This window comes from Eublepharis macularius, chromosome 4, assembly GCF_028583425.1.
Source record: "Eublepharis macularius isolate TG4126 chromosome 4, MPM_Emac_v1.0, whole genome shotgun sequence".
In the NCBI taxonomy this organism is placed as follows: domain Eukaryota; kingdom Metazoa; phylum Chordata; class Lepidosauria; order Squamata; family Eublepharidae; genus Eublepharis; species Eublepharis macularius.
Window position 1 is genome coordinate 55,288,296 of NC_072793.1, and position 21,949 is coordinate 55,310,244.

At 40.4% G+C, this 21,949-nt stretch overlaps 1 protein-coding gene across 10 annotated transcripts in view; it reads left to right on the forward strand.

The window, feature by feature from the left end:
- TENM2 (teneurin transmembrane protein 2) overlaps window positions 1–21,949 on the forward strand; it is a 1,076,616-nt gene that overhangs the window by 202,751 nt on the left and 851,916 nt on the right. For 2 of the 10 annotated variants that reach the window (XM_054977124.1, XM_054977127.1), the window contains exon 4: window positions 7,903–7,908. The exons of the other annotated variants lie outside the window; for them this stretch is intronic. In XM_054977124.1, coding sequence (XP_054833099.1) covers window positions 7,903–7,908 — 6 coding nt within the window. The remainder of the gene's footprint in view (window positions 1–7,902; window positions 7,909–21,949) is intronic. 10 annotated transcript variants of the gene reach the window in all.

Below are 21,949 nucleotides of genomic sequence, written 5' to 3' on the forward strand. Positions count from 1 at the left end.
ATGCGGCATTCGTGGAGCACCAAGAATGTAAGCGCTGAGTCCCCCCTCCTGCTGGGAGGGTGACCTGGCAACCCTAATTCCCAGCCTTGGGCAATGATGTCACTGAACACTTTTTGACCTGAACATATGTACCAAGATATCAATGTTTAATACGGTCAAAGATCAGACAGGGAATTAAAACATACAGTCAAGGTAAATCATACTATTAAAAATCTCTCCATCTAATAAACATTGAATTTCCAGGGTTCAAATTCTTAAATATTTAAAACTTTAAAATTAATAAAACAATTCAATGTTTCCCCTACAAAATACTTCCGGAACCGTATAGCCTGCACAGCAAATTTTGCCACATTTAAGGTGCTTTCTTGATCCCTATCGGCTAAAAGCTTATCTAAATAAAATCTAGCATTTCTTCACGGAAACTGATTGCAAACTGGAGTTATATAGGCAGCTGTAATATTTTGATAAAGTTTACACTAAAAAAGAACATGTCCCCTCATTTCTATCTTCCCAGTTCCACTCTTTCCTCCTATAGTTGATTTGTGTATTTACATTCTATGACCACTGATGGTAGCATATCCATTCTAAGAAGGGTAACTGCTCTCCTGTAGTCACCTTTATCTAAATGTTGTAAATATGGCATCATTGTCAGTTTAAGTTTTCTATTCCTGGCAGTATAGATCCAGAGGAGTTAGCCGTGTTAGTCTGTAGTAGCAAAAATAGAAAAGAGTCCAGTAACCAACTTTACTGTAGCATAAGCTTTTGAGAATTACAGTTCTCTTTGTCAGATGCATCTGATGAAGAGAACTGTGATTCTCGAAAGCTTATGCTACAGTAAAGTTGGTTAGTCTTAAAGGTGCTACTGGACTCTCTTCCATTATCAGAAGCAAACTGATTCCATTATCAGAAGCTACTGATTGCATCTACTCCCCCTCCCGCTATATATCTGACCAGTTTCTTCTTACCCTCCATGCATCTGAAGAAAACTGTGATTCTTGAAAGCTTATGCTACAGTAAAGTTGGTTAGTCTTAAAGGTGCTACTGGACTCTTCTGCTTCTGGAAGATAACCTTTAACCTGGTTCGGGTCATACTGTCTTTCAATGTCCAGAATTCTTTGTTTAGGAATAGGTTTGACAGAACTATGTTCCATATTCAGCAAAAACTGTTTAGAGAGACTATAATAACACAATTTAAGCTCTGTTTCCTTGATCCAGTACGGTACACTAGAATCTCTCACTATTAAGCTGGCTAAACCAGAGGGCTTAGTCATTAATTTGAACCAGTAAAGAATAACAGTGATCCATAAGCGTGCTTTTAAGGTAACTGTATCGGTTTTCAAATGAATAAGTGAATTCGAGACACAAAAGGGAACTTGCAAAATATGTCTTAAAAACTTTGATTGCACTTTTTCCAGAGACTGCCAATAGGACTGATATGGTGCTATGCTCAAAGGTGCCCCATAAAGTAATTGGGCAAGAGATTTGGCCTAAAAAATCCTAACCACCGCTGCTACACCCCCGGAAGACCAATAATATTTCTCAATCGCACCCGCACTTTTGGATGTGCTTGTTATAACATGGTCCATGTGCACTTTTCTAGAGCCCGAAGCCTGGAAGATGGTTCCTAAATATTTAAAACAGCAAACTTGCTCAATATCCACCGAGTTAATCTTCCACTGGTATGTTCGAGGTCTATTTGCAAAAGCTAAAACCTTCGATTTTTGATATATGTACCAAATATTATCCCAATATTTTTATGTGAAATGCAGCTAATGCATTACAAACACAACTCTGAGCAGGTGAATTAAAGACAAACAAATCAATTTATTGATTTAAGTATTTTTAGTTACTTGGCTATAGAATGTCTTTGCAACAATTAATTTCTTGAATATGGACTTAAACTGGAGTCACTCTGCTTAAGATTTCACTGTAAGCTGCCTTATGCTGAATAAGACCATCAAGGTCAGTGTTGTCTTCTCGGTGTTGTCTTCTCAGACTGGCAGTTAGAGTTGCCAACATTTCCTTTAACTGAAGATTCAAGGGATTGAACCTAAGACCTGCATGCCAAGCAGATGCTCTGCCACTAAGCTGCATTACAATATTAATGAAACAACAATTTTAAAGTAAAGGAAATAAAATTTGCTGCAAAGCAGATGTCCCCTCCTTCCCTTCAGTATCTTAACAGTTTAAAAGGGATTGCAGAGCAGGCTTCAAATGTTTAAGTGTTTTACAGACCGTTTCCTAGGACATTCTATTTCCTTTTGATACATCTAAACATTTTAGACATCTAAACAGTTAAAAATTAGTTTTCAGGTTCCTGGGTGTTTGTAACAAGAGAGCAATACCTTCTGCACAATAATTAGAAGCGGTTATTGTTCTCTGACAGCAAAGGCAGGCACTTGGTTTTCATTCAGTGACATTTCTTTGGCAAATATTCACAATCTCCTGCCTATTCTCTATAGGCCAGTGATTAGTAGTGCTTAAACAAAGTTATATAATGTGGTTTTAACTTCACCTCCTCTTGACTAATAGGGACCTATCTGAAAGTTTCTGCATGTACTGAATGTTACTTTATTGAAAAGGTATATGTTCTTAAATAAAATCATAATTGCCTGTTAACAGAAGTTTAAAACGTTTTTGCTATTTTAGAATTACCAAATATCCAGTGTCAGGTGTATTCTTTGCTTAATTGTGATAGAATTTAAGAGTTGTGTTCATAATAATGCAATTCTCACAGAATAAATATTTAATTAGAAATAGACCTGAACAAGTTGGGGAGGGGCTGTGAGCATCTGCAAAGGGTGGGGAACACTTTGGGAATTTTCATGTCTATCAAATTGTCCCCCTCCATTATCCTGTAAGCTCTCCGAGGCTCATACAGGCTTTTTTCCCTTCCCCCCCTCCCCAATAATCGGCACACAGCTGCTTTCAACATTCTTTCCTTTCTAGAATTTTTAGTGCTCATTAGGTAATTTTTCCCCTTAATTTACAACATTTATGATTTTCTCAATACTTGAAGAATCCCACATGTATGTAGAAATCTTTACCTCATCTGTGGATTGTTCCATTGCACTGCTTTTGTCATCTGCACAAAAGAAAGCCAGTATATTGTATGGGATAGTGGAAATCTAGAGATCCCAGCCAGTTGCAGGAAGGGGAGTCTCAGCATCTAGTATTCTGTAACTTGGGCATTGAGCAGGCAGAATTTTCCCTCCTCCTTTTTGTCTCTTTTAGCTTGCTCTCAACATTCGATCCCTTCCACAGTGCACTTAGGTTTCATTAGGGCTTTAAAAAAGATTTCTTTTAGTTTGGTTAATTTCAAAAAATCATATATTTCTGCATACCTAGGGAGCCCTCTGAGTAGGTAGAAACCGCTGCCTTGGCTGCAGGTGGGCCTGTTTTGCTGCATTCATAATCCACATGGGAGCTAGCCACATTACTATTAGATATAGCAAGTGAGTACCCATGAAAAGCTTCATGGTTTGATTATCTTTGCACCGTCCTCTTTTTTGTTTAATCTCCCCCCTTTTTAAAATATATTAAAATACATTAAAATTTTAACCTTGATTATAATAGCACCAATTGTTATATTATGACACACACGGTTCACTGTTTTTGGAAACAATATACTCCATGATCAGGTGATATTTTTAATTGACTTTCGGAGGGAGGCACAAAAGGAAATAAATACGTTGTATGCTGATGAAAACTGAGGTTTACTTGTTTATAAAAAATTCTTGTACATTACATTGCGGCAGCAGTTTATGTAATGAGCACTGCTTTTCTCATCCCTGAAATGTTTATTTAAACAGTATTGATAAGAATGTGTGAAATTGACTATATCAGAATTGATGATGAGCTTGGCATTCTGCAGGGCTGTGGGTGTTTCAACATAAAAGGCATAATGTGTGTTCCAGCAACACTCTCACTGCTGCGATCTGCATTTATGCTGCTTTTTCCTCTACTCATTAAATATACACCTCTTCAGTTTCTTTCTTATTTTCAATAATAAATCTGATTATTAAATAATACTCTATTTTTTATTTATTTACTCCATTTGAACTTACCTTTCTCCTATGATGAACTCAAGATGACTGTTCATACATGTTATTTGGACATCATCCTCTTCTTTTACTATTTACTTACTTTCTAAAACTCATCAATAAAGAAGTCTATTCTTTTCCTTTTATGTCTGAATTTTGTACAATAGATTATCTTTCCTTCATTATTCCTAGGACAGCACAGTTTCACCTCTCTCTCTCTCTTTCTCTCTCTCTCTCTCTCTCTCCCCCTCTCTCTCACTCCCCCACCCCTCCACAAACACACACAGTGCACGCACACGTACTCACACACACACATTTTTAACTGAACATCCATGTTGGCCTGTTAATAATGCTTTCTGTTTTAACTTGAAGTGAACTAGACTTGTCCTGCCTCAGGTCTGCCTGTGGTACCTGTTGCTGCCTTTTTTGGGTTATGAAAACAAAATTATTTAAGCTCTGTGAAAGCTTTTTGCCACCACTTTTTAGAACATATTTTTATAACGCTTCCTTCTGGTTATTTATATTGTATGAATATTTGATCTTGTTGGTATTTTTCTGTTGAACAATAAACTTTAAATTCTATTTTTAAAAGTAATAGAAGGTGTCTTCCCCTTTATCTTCAGGCTCTTTTATGTAGGTGTTTATTGGACTAATATTAATGCTCAATAAATGAAAAAGTGAATGGAACCCCTCTCTATAAGTTGGCTTGCTTTATATGTTGTTGCGTTTGGGGGTGTATTTTTTTAAATACACTCCTTTCCCACCCTATCATTTATTTCCACCCTATAAATATTCTAAATTGCCAGGTGTTCCTTTTCTTCAATATAGACATGACTGTCAACAATTTTTTTTTTCTTAACAAATGTCTTTTTTCACACTCATATACATTTTTTTTTATTCTGCCCTATCTCCCCACTTCCACTTTATTTCCACAATCATGTTATGAAGTAACTTAAACTGAAAGACAATGACTGCCCAGTATGTTCCATAATTTGCTGTGCAAATGATTCATCCTTTGTTAACCAGACCATGCTGATTCATTCACATGTAATCTTCTAGCCAAATCAATACAGTATGTTCTCTGTGGGCCTGCCCTTGAAGATATTCTGGAATCTTCAATTAGTACAAAATGCAGTGGCCATATGTTTGCAGGAGCACATACTAGCAGTGCCTTCCTTACTCCAGTCTAAGGTCATTGAAGTCACTGGGCGAAGACAGGAATAACTCTGCTTAGAACTGCACTGTAAGTGCATTATGTCAGTATTAAAACAGCATCGTTGGCTGTTTGTTTGTTTCCAAGCTCAATTCAGGGTGCTGGTTCTTTCTTTTAAAGACCATCATAAACTGCAATTAACTAAACTGAAGGATTAGGGTACCTCTCCTTATATAAGTTTGTTGTCCAATTTAGGTTGGCAGATACAATATAGCTAGTTATTTCCTCTTGCTATCAAGTTTAGCCGTCACAGTAAGCACTATTCTTTACAAGAGGGATCCCAACATGTCACCCAACACCTTTCCTAGCGCCCACCAAGTGTTTGTAGAAAGTAGATAGAATGAGGTGGGGCTTTTGCATAGCTGGGCCATTGGAGATCCACCACAACTCAAGGATCTTCACTGTGATACTGTGTGTAATAAATGAATTTTTTTAAATGTTCATTTTAAAAGGCATCCTGTTAAATAGAGTTTCTTTCTGAAATATATAACAGTTACTATTAGATTTATGTATAAGTTAACTCCCTGACATTTTGTGGTTGGCTAAGGGTGCCCACAGGCTTCAAAAATTTGGGGACCCCTGGCTTACAATGATTGCCCCCATGTTGTGGAATAGCTGTTCTTCTCGTAAAGGAAGTAAGATGTTTGTGGCAAATAGTCTGAAATCTTCTCAAGTGTTTCTTGACAGGGTCTATTTCATTGTTCCATTATGGCTGTTCTTGATATGTTTTTAATGTATCTAACCACTACTATACACTGTTCATATCTCTCATTGGGTGATTCCGCATGAATGGTTTTACCTGCTTCAGCTTCTAAATGACCTCGATTTTTTCTTGTGTTTCCACACGTGGGAAGGCAATCCTAGCAGCAGATTCGAAGTCACTGCACGTTTTGTCCGGTTTTTTTCCATCCTGCTTTCCCCCGACTTATTTGTCCATGCACAGCAGATTAGGGATTTTAATCATGCGGAATTCTTTATCCGATGTTCTCCCCACCCTTGCCCTTTTCTCTCGCCCTTTGAATAAACTTAATTTGATTGGCCAATCATGTTTGCTAAGCTACACCCACTACCCTTTCCCTTCTCCTCTTTTTTAAAAAAAAAAATGTAAAAAAACGTTGCAACATTTCTACAAATCTATGCAGAAACATATCCTGTGTCACATGACAACAGCTGACCAATAACGGGCCCATTTTACAACACGCCAAATTTGTTACTTGTTGCTCGCTGACAGCTGACAGCTTCTGAGGTAGAGTGAAAGTGTGATGGAGGGACTTCAGCGTTCAACTAGTGGTCTAGGCATTTCATGGAGGGAGAAAGAGACCGTCCTTAACATAACACCTATCACTAAACCACACTGCTCACGAAGAAAGCGGGAAAGATAGACGCGGGGTCATTGGTAACAATTTTCCCTCCAAATGTCAATAGCCAATACTCTTCCACAATATCGGCGGGAAGTGCTCTGGCCTATCCAATATGTTTATTTGATGCAACGTTTATGTGTAGCAACTTTTTTTGTGAGAAATTTTTTTCTAATGTGTTGGTTTGATGCAACTTTTATGTGTAGCAACGTTTTTTTGGGGGGGGAAATAAAAAAAAATGAAGATGTACATCATTCGACACTTCCCCCGGAAAAAGCGATGAGGAATCGATTTTTATCCTGTCAAAAATTCTGCATGATGGACTTTGAGCCGATGAAATGTGCGAAACAAAAGCCTAATGTGGAATTGGGGAGAAGTGGATTCGTAGGACTCCACCACGGCATAACTGCTCAGAAAGTCCGATCAAAATTGATCATGCGGAATCCCCCATTAAGTTCTTACAGTTTCTTTCTCACTTTAAATAATTACTGCTTTCCAAATTTGGACATCTTATCTATAATTCTTTGGCAGCTAGTACTGCCTTTTTCCTTTTCACTTACCTTCAATGTGCAATGTTTTAATCTTTAGTCCTTTTTACTGGTTTAATCTTTCTCTTTTTTCCTTTTGTATGATTTTTTTATTCTTCTCTGCAGATTACTGCTTGTTTTACATTACTCTTGCTATATTTTTGCCTTAATTTCAGACATTGGCCTTTGGTTCACTCTATAAATTTTTGTTTTCTCATAAATCCTGTCAAAGTTTAGAGTGTGCAATTTTTCAAATCTTCAGAGTCTCTCCAGGACCCCAGGAACAGAGGAGGAGGGCCAGAGCCAAAACCTGGACCAATTTGAGGAGTGAATTAGGGGTGCCAGCCTCCTTATCGTCAAAATGGGCATTGTTGGTGGGGCAATTCTTTCCCCTCTATGTTTGCGCCCTGGAGGCCCCAATGATATCACTTTCAGTTGAAAACTTTGCTATGGGGTCTCTGTGGTGCCAAAATTGGCTACAAACGTAGCATTTTCGTCCTTGAGGCCTTCAGAGCATGTTTAGGTGCCATTTCACCACATGCTGGGGTGGCTCTTAGTCTCTGTTCCCCCTCCTCTTTTTCCTCTGGCCAGGTGAGCAAGAGTGAACGGTGAAGGCAAAGGATCCCTCACCTTACCAGAAACCTATCTTCCCTAGAGAGAACACTTGGCAGTTCAGAGTCTCCCACATTCCAGCCTCTCCAAGATGAAGATGCAACTTTTTAGATCTTTGCAGGATTAGGGACCTAGAGTCCTAGGTACAGGCAAGGGTAGGACTTTATAATGGTTTAGTTGAATCCATTTTCTGGGACTATCAACTAGCTTGTGCTTTAGTCTGGATAGTAGTTTATAGCTCTATATCTCCAGGACCTGCTTGCCTCTTATGGAGATCCCTAGCCACTGTCTCCTGCTTTAACCACTGGGTTCTGCTCTGTTTATTCTTGACTGGCAGCTTGCCTGTGACCCTTGAACCTTGTTGCCAGCCTGCTAGGTAAAGAATAGGACAACCACCCCACCTGATTTGATCTCATGAGAGCTCTGGAATCAGCTAAGTGAACAGCCTGGTCTGATTCTGCTGTGCCCTGCAGACCTGTTGCCTATCTTTGACCTTCCAGCTACCTGATCCTTGGCTCAGATTTGGACTTTTAGGTCCTGCCATCCAGTTAAGTGACTTGGTGATTGCTTGTTAGCCAATAAATCCTCAAGCCCAGGAGTGCTCCTTCCATGCACTAGTGAGAGAAATAGATACCAGAGGTAACCCAGTTTGTAAATGTTAAGCACTTTACTTCATTACCAGCAAAATACTAAGGGTGTGTTTTTTCTTGAGTGATCCAAGTCAGAACAAAAAGACTAAAAACAAAGGCACAATGCAGTTCCTTACAACAGATTGATTAATATTGCCTCAGGGATCATATTATTTCCACAAACATGTGTCTCTCCAAATTTAGATACCAGAGGGACTATCAGTAGGAAAGTTTGGCCTAATGGTAGAGCATATGGAATTGAAGAGCATTAGATGCCAGCACCGTTTCAAACATTCCCCTACACACAGAATGAGCACCTGGTTGCAGGAACTGTCCATTCAAAGTACTACATCTTCCTCATTATTTGTATGTTTCTCTTGTTCCTCTATAGGCAGTCCTTCCACCAAAAAAGCAAGGCCAGAATCAGCAGTGACCAGTGAGAATCCAGATGGCTCTGTAGTATTGTCTCGTATTTGTTCTTTCAGGGCCTCTGTATTTTATTAAAGTTTGATATACAGAAGTGTAATAGTGCAGCCATGCCCAAGCAGTGATGTGGAAAGCTGTACCCGTAATGCTTCTGTCCGTCATGTAACTTTCCAAGTTGTGGATCTTGGGAGCTTCTGTGACCCTGGCTGAACTTACTTCTTAGCTAATGTTATTAAACAAACAGTATTTCTCTTTTATCTATGTCTCTAGCCCTTTTTACAAGTTACAGTGAACACACATACAAACCATGTACAATGTCCACTTGATTTTTTTTTAAGTATGTGTGTTAAGTAATTTTCATGGTACATTCAGTGTATTACAGCTGAACTTGTGATACCAACACCCCATTTATCTAGGTACTAGTCCCTGGTTTCAATTTCAAAGTGAACAGTTATTGGTTCTTTCATGCCAAGAGATGCATTCACTGTAACATGAACAGGGTTTCTGTTTTACTCCTTGTTGGTTCATTTCAAGAGTCTTTATGATAGGCACAGAATGCAGGAAGGAAGGCTAATCACCAGCGTAACATCCACAGCCCTGAAAATTTGTATGTTGACAATGGTCTTGCTACAATGCTATCAGCAAGATTGTTAGGGCTTACTCAAACAATCCATTATTTTTCATAAGCAGGAAAAAAAAATAAACCCACATGGCCACTTAACTTGTTGTTGTTATTAAGCAGCATTCTTTCTTCTCCTCATATAAGGATGGTTTGACTTTAATGCATGGCTAATAAGGAGGCTCAACACTGTGATCAGTGGTGGAATTACAAGAGGATCCTATGGTAGTGTTTATTGGTGTTCCTTTATTATTTCTTGTTTCTATACCTTTTCCAGCACTCTCTATTGAGAGTGTATAAGATCGTGGTAGTATTATTCTAACATCAGACATGATCATAGCTGCAAGCGTAGTGGAATTATAGGAACAGCCAGCTACACATACAAAGAGAGCTTATTAAGGGCTACATCTGATGCAGTGAGGAGGCATTTGGAATGCAAAGTAAGCCACACGTGGGCAATAAATATAGAAAATGTACTTACTGTCCTCTGATTCTGGTCCTGCTAAGACTCCATCGTTTCTGGTTTTCAACCAGAAGTGACATCATCAGGGCCTTGAGAGCACGCATGTGTGTGGGGGGAGAAGACAATCAGCCCCTCCTGTCAGGGGAGGAACCCCTTTTGTCTTTAAATGTGAGTTTGCCCAGTGTAACATAGTTTATGGCATTAGAGACAGTGAACCAAGGCACACAGAGTGAAAAAAACATTTTTTTTATTCTGGAAACTCAAACTTTGCAAGCATCTACGTAAAAATAACAAATCCTTACTAAAGGCCCATTAAGGCTAACATAACTGAGACACTTGAATTAGCTGATTAATACTCCCACAGGTTGGCCTCACCAACGGACTCCATAGCAGAGTAGCTGGTCTTTCAATGTTCACATCAAAGTGATGGTCTGGCAGCATCAACAACAAGAAGAGCCACACCCTCCCTGGCTGGAAACAATCACACCTTAAAGCAAATTCAGCCAATCAGGGCAAACCACCACTTAACAATTACTGCCCTGAGAAACTTGTGAGAGGAGATAAGGCATGATAACACACAGGTCCTGCCAAATTCATGCAGGTGCAGGCAATTTGCCTGCTGAAACCCCTCTCAAGCCTGTAAAGCTGCTTTTAACAGCTCTTAAAGTCAACTCATGGCTCAAGTTCCTTTCCTAGCACCTCCTGCCTGCCTAGCCTCTGGTCTGAAACCTGCTACTGTCTGAAGCCTGTTGGGCCCCAAGCTTTCCCTAAAGAAGGAAAAGCATGCATCATAACAGGCCTCAGTACCTTAGTGGCCACAGTGGGCTCAGTTTCCCCCCTTTCCCCTCTTAGTATTGAGCCTGTCATCTCCATTGTGATCTGAAGGACCCCATATTTCCACCACACAGGCATCTGGCTTGACTCTACAAGTCCCAGCCACATATCCACTGCAATACCAGAGATTCTAGCCTGATTCCTAGTGAGCTGTCTCCTCTTTCTCGTCTTTGGTGAAGCTGAGCAGGTTGACAGTGCTGGTCAAGGGAATCTGACTCTTTCCTCTCCCTGCTCCACCACAGGAGAGCTCCTGCTCCTCAAACAGCCAGGCAGAGTCCTTAAGAACTTTCCCAGTCTGGAGAGATGGATGTCCACCTTCAGGACACATGCTAATTTCACTTTGATTCGCTCCCTGCTGGATCGGCAACAGGCCCGCTACCATCTTTCCTGTGAGTGGCCCAGCTTCTCCTTCATATAAACCCTCTCCTTGCTTCCCTGAAGTAGTGCTGCTGGGGAGTTTCCAGGATATGTGCAGAGAGCTCAGTAAAAACTGTAATAACATCTTACAATTTATTCTAAGTAAAAACAAAAAAGTCTATTTCTTTGGATGCTGACCTAAATTAAGACTCAAAGAAGCCACAAAGATGAATGGAAATAAAAGCATAAACATATCAGCTAGCTAGCTGCACCCCCAGCAATCTAAAATACCTTATGCCTGTGATCCCTGGTATGGTATTTCTCCTCACTCTGCCAGCACAGATGGGTGAGAACAGCACAAGACTATACCAGGCTGAACTGGGCAAGACCAGACTATACAAAACCCAATGGCTGAAGGCTTATTTTAATAAATTATGGCACCAGCTATCCCATTCACTTAATTTCCAGTGAGAAATTGAGGTTCATTTCCGTCTTCTGGGCCAATCCAGAAAAATGAAAGAAAATATTTATAGATTGTTCTGTTAGCTGGCTAGGATAGAACTATCAGACTTTGGGGGATTGCTATCCTTCCTGCAATGTGATATCTGCCTACCTGTTGAGCTAGCTGAAAGTACCCTAGGGTTTTGTCTACATGGAGGATATTTCATTTTCAGTAGAAAGGAGATTTTAGGTAGGACTGACCTGCCACTGCAAGGGTCTATAATGTGTCCATTGCCTATCTCTTACAATAGAAGTTTCTGATATGGGATAAGGAACATGAAGATTTGGGATGGGGGGACTTATTGTAAAGCATGAAATTCCCTTCTATTTAAAGTTGTTGGCATTTTGAAGAATTAGAGGGGGGAAACCTGGGGCAAAACTTGCATACTAGCGGTTGAGGACTACACAGTTATTAAAGACTGCACAGAGCAGTAGCCAGTGGTTGTGGCAGGTGGCTTTGGAACCACCCTATAGAGGCTATTCAGGACTTTCCAGAGTGATACAGTGTTGGGGCCTGTATAGTGTGCTTGAGATAGCTTGAGATAAGAGAACAAGTGTTAATAACTTTATCCATCTTCCATATTGTAAACACATTCCTTGGAAACAGAGAGATCCAGATTGTGACCCTAATATTGTGAAGTTCAAAATGCAATTTCATTCTTCATTTATATTCTGGGTTTCTTTCAGCATGCATATTGTTCAGGCCAATTCTGTTTTATTTATAATTATACTTCTAATTGCTTTCAGAGACCCAAGGCTATGTAATGTAGGTCACAATATTTGCATAGGCTCTGAATACCTGTATTTTAAAAGTAATTGTCTTGAGTTTGGTTCTTAAAAAAGAAAGATAGCAAAACATTATTGAGATTGCTTGTTCCTAAACTGTAATCTGTAATGTATGTTTGGAGCCAATACTGTATTTCCAGTTTCTATTCAGCTGTTCAAAGCAAGAGAGGGAGGGTGAAAGGATCAGCAAAAACAACAAAAGCAAAATACAGAATACGGTTTGAGGAAGACTTATATAAAAAAATACAACACTAGAAGATAGATAGAGTCAATATATTTAATTCTCAACATGGCCCTATCTGTTGACACAAATCCAGAGACTGCAGTCATGATGACCTGGCTTGACAGATCTTTCTGAGAAAAGCCTAGTTTGCAGAAAAATCTGAAATCTTAAAAAAAAAATGTAGGATTAGGCCTCCAAGTAATAAAAACAGTGCCTACATGTAAGTATTGTTATGTTGTTATAAGTGTTATTACATCAGCAGAATGGCATGTTTGTAGCCATCCTACTGTAGTGGGATTTATTTACCTGAGAAAATGTTAATTTGGTATTCAAAAAGAGATGATCTGAACTTTTGCAAAAATTATCAGAATTATTTTTGATTATGGTACTTTTCACGCTAAGATTTTCAAGTGTGTCCATACCTGTTCCACATCCCATGTTTGCAGGGGTTTCACACTGGCAACCTAGTCATGGGACGCGGTGCCACTCGTTTTCCCCATTACTCCGATTTTTCTCCCTGCGGACATACCCTGATGTTAATTTTTAATCAGCTGCCCAGTCAGGGCTGACCCAGTTAACGCCAATGTGAACGTTTTGCAGCGCTCCCCCCTCTCCTTTTCCCTGGGAGCTGATTGGTTTGTGTGAAATTAACCACACCCACCAAACTCAGTTCTCTGAACTTTTTTCCTGCCCTTTTTTTTGGTCACTCTGCAGCCCTCCTGACAAGCGCCCCCCCACCTCAGTTTTCCCAGTGTAAAGTAGGACTTTAATTTGCATAGCACCCTTTTTTTAAAACGTTGAGCATATGTATAACATTCCTGCATTACTTCATCTTCTTTCAGACAAGCCTCCCCCCATGCCACCCCTTCAACCACCCACCCCACTCTTCCCAGGGTAAGGCAGGACTTGCCTCCCCATGAGTATGGAACGGTGGGGGGGAGCAGACTCATACCCACCCTGGCTCAGCTGAGACGCGCCAAGCTGGGGCTTGGCTGGGGTGCCTGCTCTCCTGCTCCACAGCTGGGCTGCAGAGCACGAGAGCTGCCTCATCTGAGCCCCAGCTGGCTGTGTGCTCACTTGCTCAGCTGAGCGCACAGCAAGCCAGCGCTCGGACAAGGCAGCTCTCGTGCCCCACAGCCTGGCTGCAGAGCAGGAGACCCGGCGCCCCAGCCAAGCTGTGGAGCATGAGAGCCACCTTGTCTGAGCCGGAGCTTGGCTGGGACGACTCTCGTGCTGTGCAGCCCAGCTGCAGAGCAGGAGAGTGGGCGCCCCAGCCAAGCCTTGGCTTGGCGTGTCTCTACTGAGCTGAGGTGGGTATGCTCCCCTACACCCTGCCTTACCCCTAGGGAGGCAAGCCCTGGGAAGAGTGGGGTGGGGGTGGGTGGTTGAAGGATGGGCATGGGGGAGCCTTGTCCATCAGAAGATGTACAAATGTTACTATACATGCTCAAAAAAACCCAAAAAATAGTTGTGACATGCACTGCAATGCCCCAAAAGCCCAAAACTGAACAGAGGCAAGTCTGAAAGAAATCACAAAAGTCCAAATTGAAACTACTGGGAAGTGTGAAAGGATCGGTGTCAAGCCAAAGCCACCGCAACTGCTCAAAAATGGCGCTTTAAACCATGAGTGCGAAAGGGGTCTCTGTTAAAATTCCTAAGATGTTTTCCCAGAGCAACAATCTCCAGTTTTTTTCCCACTTTAGCTACTGTTCAGTGGCAGCACAGATCATCCAGTTCTTTCTTCCTTCCTTTAAAAAACCCCACTTTCGCTATTGATATTGCCATAAGAAAAGGGATTGTGCAGTTTTTATGGACACCTGTTGGGTTGTCTGCAGTATAAGTTCCCACACAAGTTCCCAGATACTCCTGCTTGTTACACTTCTTAAAGTGAATATCCCTTTTTCCCATTGTGTTATAAATACTGAATTTCACAGGAGGGTGGGGGTACCTGCTAGGCTTTGCCTTTTTAAATAAACGTTAAATGCTAATAAAGATCTTCCTTCTCTCTCCCTAAAGTAGTGCCCTATTTTGTGATTTTTTGCCTTGTGTTTTATTTCTGCACAAATGTTTCTACCACTATTCAGTTGTCCTTCATTTGAAGATCAATGTAGAGTTCATACATAAATGTACATAATTATTTAAATATAGGTGCTTTACAACCAGGATATATATGGAAAGAGAATATATATGTATATATCAAATATGATATCTAGTCTCATTAGTGCAATTTGAAATTCTTCCTAAGAAGGGCATTGGGCCATACAGTAAGTTCTGTACATACAGTAAGACTTCTGAATTGCCTCCTGGAAGGAGACATGCCACTTCCCCTGACCCCAGATCCAGGGGAATCTCTGAAATGGCATCTGCTCTAGATGCAGCAAGGAGCAAGTACATACCTAAAGGGACTGTTTGAATCATAGGCACAGAACTTTACATTAAAGCAGTTTTTCTATACATTTTAAAGTTTAAAAAATAAACAACATATGTCTTAGACTGTGTAGGAAGCATGCATAACAACTTACTCAAAGCACATGATAAAATATTTACGGAACCATAATGTTGACATTGCTAATGTATGCTTGATAGGGAGCCATAAGACAATAATTTTTCATTAAATGTGAAATTATTTGTCATTCTATTAGAGTGGTCAGCAAGAACAAGGAGGAGTCATGCTGCGCTGTGAAATACAATTAAAATGAGTATTTTAGAAACGGATGTATGTAACAAATCCACCTCCATCCTTCAGTGGGAAGGATATTATGATTTTGTATAGCCATAGGTCCTGGTCACCTGACATTCCATTGTCTGACACTTTGAGCATACTAAACAAGCAAATACGTTGCTTGTCTGCTGTCAAATAGTATGGACAATTGGGGAGGGGGGATAGTAAGGACAGAGGCCATGGCTTGCCTCCCAAATACCTGTCTTGAAATCTATGGAAACTCCTTGTGGATTTTATTGCCTGTTCCAACTAGCTAATATTAAGAACCAAACTCAAATTTTAAAAATGTATATGACCACCCTATGAATCTGAGCTTTTCCTACCCCAAGAAACCAGATGATCTCAATATTAAAATTAGTTAAAAGAATGAAGGGTCATGTATAGGGTCAAAGTTCTTCTACACGCCATCCTATTAATGTATGCTGTGTGCATAGCCAGGTTTTAAGCTACCTGATGTTCTTGGTTATACATTGTCATTGCCTATAAACTGTGGTGGTGTGTAGGGTCAATGTGGCAGCTCATACTTCCTCCCTGCTTTCGGGTTCCCTTAGTCCTTGGTCAAGAATTCTGACTGGGACATGGCTTAACTGCTTATCCAGCAAAGGGATTCTCAGTTATGCTGTACTGCTTATTTATCTGGTTCTAACATATGCTGTTCTAATATATGCTAGGTGACTATTTCTCATGTGATGATAAAATTACCACCTGAAAAAGGGAGGTTTGACTCTTAAAAGCTTATACCTGCGAAAAATCTTCTTGGCCTCTAAGGTGCCACTGGATTCAAATCCTCTTGTTCGGCTGCAGATCAACATGGCTACCTACTTGAAACTAAAATTACCAGTGAAGCTGCTACTTCAGCAACTTCAGCAACTCGAGAATAATCAGGGTAAATGACTAAATGTATTCTGTATAATATAATAAACTGTATAATAAACTTAAGGGGTCTCATAGCCGCAGGAATGGAGGAAGCAAAAAGTTTTCCCTTCTTTCTTGCCTTTTCTTTTCACTAACCTCTTATCTCTTGCTTCATGTCCTTCAACTTTAATTTAATTTATTTGGCCCATAACAAAATCAACTTCTGTCTGTATATATTAATCCATTTGTGTGAGATTTTCCCAATAATTGCTTTAATAATTTCTTATATAATTCCATTTAATGTATATTAATGAGGATTTCATGTTGTGTTTCTGCTATTTGTCTCTTTTAAAGTCTACTTTCAGTGTTTTAGCATCATGTTAAAAAGGCTAGTCAGACTTCTGTGCTAGCAGCTTCATTAAAATTCTGCTCTGCACATCATCTGACTCACACTTTATAATCTATCAGAACACCTGTTTTCTTTACAATGGCCACAAGGCAGCTCAAAACACTGTGGTATTTAGCATTTAATAATGAGCACAAGATATGTATTTTTGACACTTAAAATTTTCTTTGGGAAAGAGCATGGAAAAAGGCCAAATTTGAAGGAATAACCCCCAACCTTCCAATTTTATTACATGTATTTTAACAAAACTTCACCGACATTAATATGAGAATGTGCAATATTGTCTGGCATTTGTCATTAGAAGACTTTAGATTAGACTTTGGAATTGAAAAGAACAACTCAGTTTGCATTCTAGCTAACCTCAACATGTGGAGATAGTTCAGCAGAAATTTTGTGAAATTTTTATCTACAGTTAAGTGACAAATCAAAACAAAAAAAATACACTGCCCTTTGAGGTTGTTTAGAAGCTTAAATATATTTTCAACATCTGTTTACTTAGACATCTTTGTTGAGAGGAATAAGGTTTTTTTTTTAATTGAAGCCTTTCGTTCAAGGTATTGATAGCATCAGATCTGTGTGTTTAAACACAGAAATGGGGTTATGCAGGCCTGAATAGAACTGAAAGGGGTGTGGGGGTGGCATTTGGGCAAGGAACCTCAATCCCCTACACTCTCCTTTACCCACAGTGGAGGTAACCCTCTATCCAGTCCTCAAGCTCTTTTTCTCCAGTTAGGCTGGCTTCTAGTGTTGGAATATGTCTACAGAAAGACTACAGGGAGAAGCTGCAGTACAGTAAGCTGTGAACAGGATGTTTTAGAACCTCTTACTTGCATCTCCTTTTTCTTACAGTTAAACTCATCCCAGTTTCTTTTTTTTTTTATTACCTACATCAACTAACAATACAGAGGGAAAGAAGGGGGGCAGGGGAAGGAAAGGGAAAAAAAACAGCAACATATAACAACACTACACTACAAATAATGCTTTCCCTTCATACTGCCATTATTAAAAAATTAAAACTTTGTAAGATATTGATGGAGTGGTTGACCTTGCAAAATACAGATTACAATCCAAATTAAGTCTTCCTTCCCCCCCCCCTGGGCCTCGGACGCAGTTCTCTCTGAGCAACTGCAGCCTCAGTGCTCATTCCCTCCCCCTCCCTTCAGACTTCAAATCCTTTTCTTCTTGCTTGGTGTCTTGCTGAAATTCTTGATTTTTGTCCTCAAAATCCCTTAGTTGATCTTCTGATGTTATCTTGTAAGCTTGATCTTTGTAACTAAACCAGATACCTTCCGGAAATAGCCATTTATACTTTATTCCACGTTCCCTCAGAAGGGCTGCAAACTTTTTATACTTAAATCTTCTTTTCTGAACTAAAAATGGAACGTCCTTCAGTATCTTAACTTTATTACCCAGAAAGTCCAGATCCGCATTGTATGAGTTGTATAGGATAGTGTCTCGGATCCTCTTAGATGAAAAATCGATGATGATCTCACGAGGCAGCTGACGCTTCGTTGCATATTTTGAAGAAGCCCGACGGACTTCCAAAATGGCGCTTTTTACCTCTTCTTTAGTTGCCCTCGTGGGTGTCGCCAATAGTTCCGAGGCCAGACCCCATAAATCCTCATTTTCCTCCTCTTTCACATTCTGGAGGTGCAAAATTGTCTGTGTTCGTTCCACTTGTAGCCCGATCAGCTGGTTCTCCACCAGCTTTAACTCTTTATTCGTTGCCCTCACGAGTGACGCATTTTCCCGAGCAGACTTCTCTGCCCCCCCGCTACTTCCTTAATGGTTTTCATTTCGCTCTCAATTAAGCCCACCCTTTGATCTGTTTCATTCAGCTTGTCAACAAAGGGCTTTATGGCTTCGATAACCGACCTCTTCACCAAGTCCTTGAGCGACTCTCCTTTCCCCTGCAGGGCAGCCGAGATTGACTTGCCCAAAGCGGGACTCTGCTTTTTCGCTGCCATTTTAGGGGGGAGGGGACCGCCGACCAAATTCTGAAACTCAGCGAGGGGGAAGAACGAGCCTTCTTAGCTTCAGATCCCACCACTCCTTCGCATGCGCTTGTAATAACAGAAGGGATTCGCTTACTTACAGGCTTCCGCCTAGTTCTGCTCTTTGCCGTTTTCCATGGCCCAGCAGCACTCGAGGTGCCGCGCACGTCTGCCGGCCTCCATAGGAACAAACGAGCAATTTACCCCCTGCATCGATTTCAGGGGGCTCTTCCCGCCGCGTTCCGGACCCTACCTCCCTCACTGGGAGTTCTGGGGGCTAATCTTCGCAGATCAGCCGCCCGGTCAGGCTGCTCGGGCGCTTCCTCTCGGACCTGCGGAGAGGAGCGTCTGACATGGCCGAGAAAACAAAAACGAATCAAACTCATCCCAGTTTCTACAGGATTTCAGTAGATAAAGAGTTTAAGTATGTAGAACTGCTTATCTTAAGTATGTAGATCTGCTTGGCTTCACATTGCAGTTTGTTGTCTCAGCTTGAGTGGATTGATGGGCTTATTTTTGCTGAAGCTGTTACCCAAATTGCCAAATTGACAGCCTTCTAATGAGTTGGGGGAATTAACTTTAAAGGAGATAAGTGAGAGGGGGTAACTGAGATTCTCTTCCTATGTTTACAGGGATTATTCCCTTAGAGAACTCTCAAATAAATCAGGCAGTTGTTTAACCAGAAAGGATTTATTATTAAAAGAGAAATAAGAGGGCAAACATACAGAAAACCACACACAGCACATGTACAAGGCTAACTAAGAGGAAATCAGGGAGGAAAGGGAGAGAAAGTGGTTTTGGGGAAGGCAATCAATACCGGTCTCGACAGTATGTGGAGGCATCAGCAAAACGACCAGCATTTCATGGAGAAGAGAAGAGGTCCAAATGAATTTGGGGGCATGTGGACAGATCCAGAACAAACACACAAACGCACACACACTAGATGCCAAGGAGCCAGCAAAATGCCATCTTCTCTGACTCTCTTTTAAAAAATATCTTCCAGGCCCTCTTACCTGGCTGGCATCTGCTTTGTTTTACTTCATGCCAGGCAGTGTCTTCCACTTATGCTGTATGAGGAAGGAAATGTATAATTTAATGTCCATAAACTGCCCCTCAGCAGGAGGAGGGGTCTGACTGCTAACAATTGGTCTAAATAATATTTTCCTTTGCTCCCTGCTGTGTCATTAACAAATAGATGTGTTAGGAATATTTTAGAGCATAATATCAGCTCCCACTTTGGCTTGGGAGCTGTGTTTGGCTCACCTCCTTTTCAAATAATGAAAGTTTGCTTAGGGGTGATATGCTGGAAAGCTGAGCTCCCTGTCAATTAAGGGAGGGGAGCAAGCAAACCTTATAAGCTTGTTTCTCTCTTGAAACAGCACTTGCTGTTTGGAGAGCTGTCCGCACTCCAACCCAATATTTTGGCAAGGTATGAGTAGCTGGTCTCTTCGTGGCCAAGCAAGAATTTTTTAGACTCAGATTGGCCAAGAAAGGGATCTTTTTTGCTGTTTTGCCACTTTACCAGGATGGGGTGTTTCTTATTACACCTGGTTAAGATTGGTTAGGCCCTACTGGAATTGGCTGGAACAGGGCAGGCTTTTGTTTAAGTTAAGGGACTATGGCAAGCACCCTGAGGCATTTTATGATGGAGGGAGGAGGCTTCCCAAACCAATCTTTCATGACTGGGGGGTTGGGACAAGTAATGCTTTTATGGCTTTATAGTGGTATGGAAGTTTTTATAGAATCATCTGTCTAGCCATGAAGAACAAGGGAGAAATGAAGTAATGTTATTTAACAAAAACACTTGTACAGTTCACTGAGTACTGTGTTATGGGGTCCATATTCAGCCTCAAGGATATTTCTATTGTACAAACATACAGATGGAAACTGTTTTATGGTGTAGTCTCTCCAGAGAATCAGAAATTTTCAGAGAACTACTGGGCAAAAGTTGGGAGGGTGGATAAAAGGATGAAGGAAACTGAATTTTTTCAGATGCATCTTTTAGTAAAGTGGAAGTTTTGAAGGAGTGAGTCCTGAATTTTAAAGTGTAGTATGATTTTCGCTTCTGTGTGCCCTCCTGGTCACAGGGAAACTTTAGATGTCAGCATCAAGAGCATGTGCCTTTTTTTCTTGCTTTAAGGCTATTACTTTGGGATACTGTTATTTTCAAAGAGACATCTGTGGTGCAAGAGGTGAGATTGCAATATACATTTTCAGTAAAGTACTCCAATCAGCCAACTGCCAGAGTAGACACGGCATCTAATCAGTAATAGATCATGTGTGGCAGCTAATGGAAAGGGAGGAGAGAAACATTCTGACAGGGAAAGGAACCTGCATGACCAATATAGTCTTTGAGCCTTGTTAGTTAACTAGGGTGTATCCCATTGCTGCAGAAGCTTCAGAGAGTGTGCAGTTCTCCAGGCTGTCAGTAGAATAGTTTTGTAGAGCTGAGCAGCTTTTTTTTTTTTTTTTTTGGTTTTCAGAAACATGCAAAAGGCTGGATTGAGATTTTTAATTTTTTTTCTTAAATGAATTATTATGATACAATATATGCCACTCAATAAATAGAATGGTAAAGGTTAGTTCTGTTTTATGATTACCTTGTTGTCTAGTCTGTTGAATGAATAAAAATCTTTTATCCAAATAACTGTCTGGCTTTCAACTGATAATTAAATCTTCACATTGCAATGTCTTAAGAAAGGTGGTGTTTTATTTGTTTTTGGGAAGTCCTGAATGAAAGAGAGAGAATTTCCTACATATGAGAAAATCAAATTTTAAAAAAATAGTCATATCTACCGCTATTTAGAGAAAGGAAAATCATGTTTGCTTTTTTCCTCAGCCATGTTAGACAGGCAATATTCCGACTCAGATTTGTGAGTCTCACCTGTAATTTTTTTTTACACAGCCAGTGCTCCTCCACACTGATTTTTAAAGCTCCCACCCCCATATTAATTTTGGCAGAGTCAAGAGGCGTGGATGGTTGTCCTCAATAAAAGCAGATTTGAACATTTTTTTCAAAGCCGGTGCAGTTGGGATATACAGTTTCCACCTCTGATTTCCACTGCCTTATGTGTTCAGATGACAAAATCAACTTCCACAAGGCTAATGACTTTCGAGATCAATTTGTATGCTTTAAAAACTGTGCTTTAGTTTTAATTAACAGTGCAGTTCTAACAAAGCACACATCTTGCTTAGAATTGCATGGTAATTGTACTTATGCTTGCAACAGCTTGTGTTTCCTCTTTGGAAATTTCAAGCGGGTAGTAGGGTTGCCAGATTTCCTTACCCACCCAGTGGTTGGGGGGATCCAGAACTCATATCTTGGATGTCGTTGCAGGCACACAAAGCATGCAAATGCTCCCAGAGTGTACAATGACATCA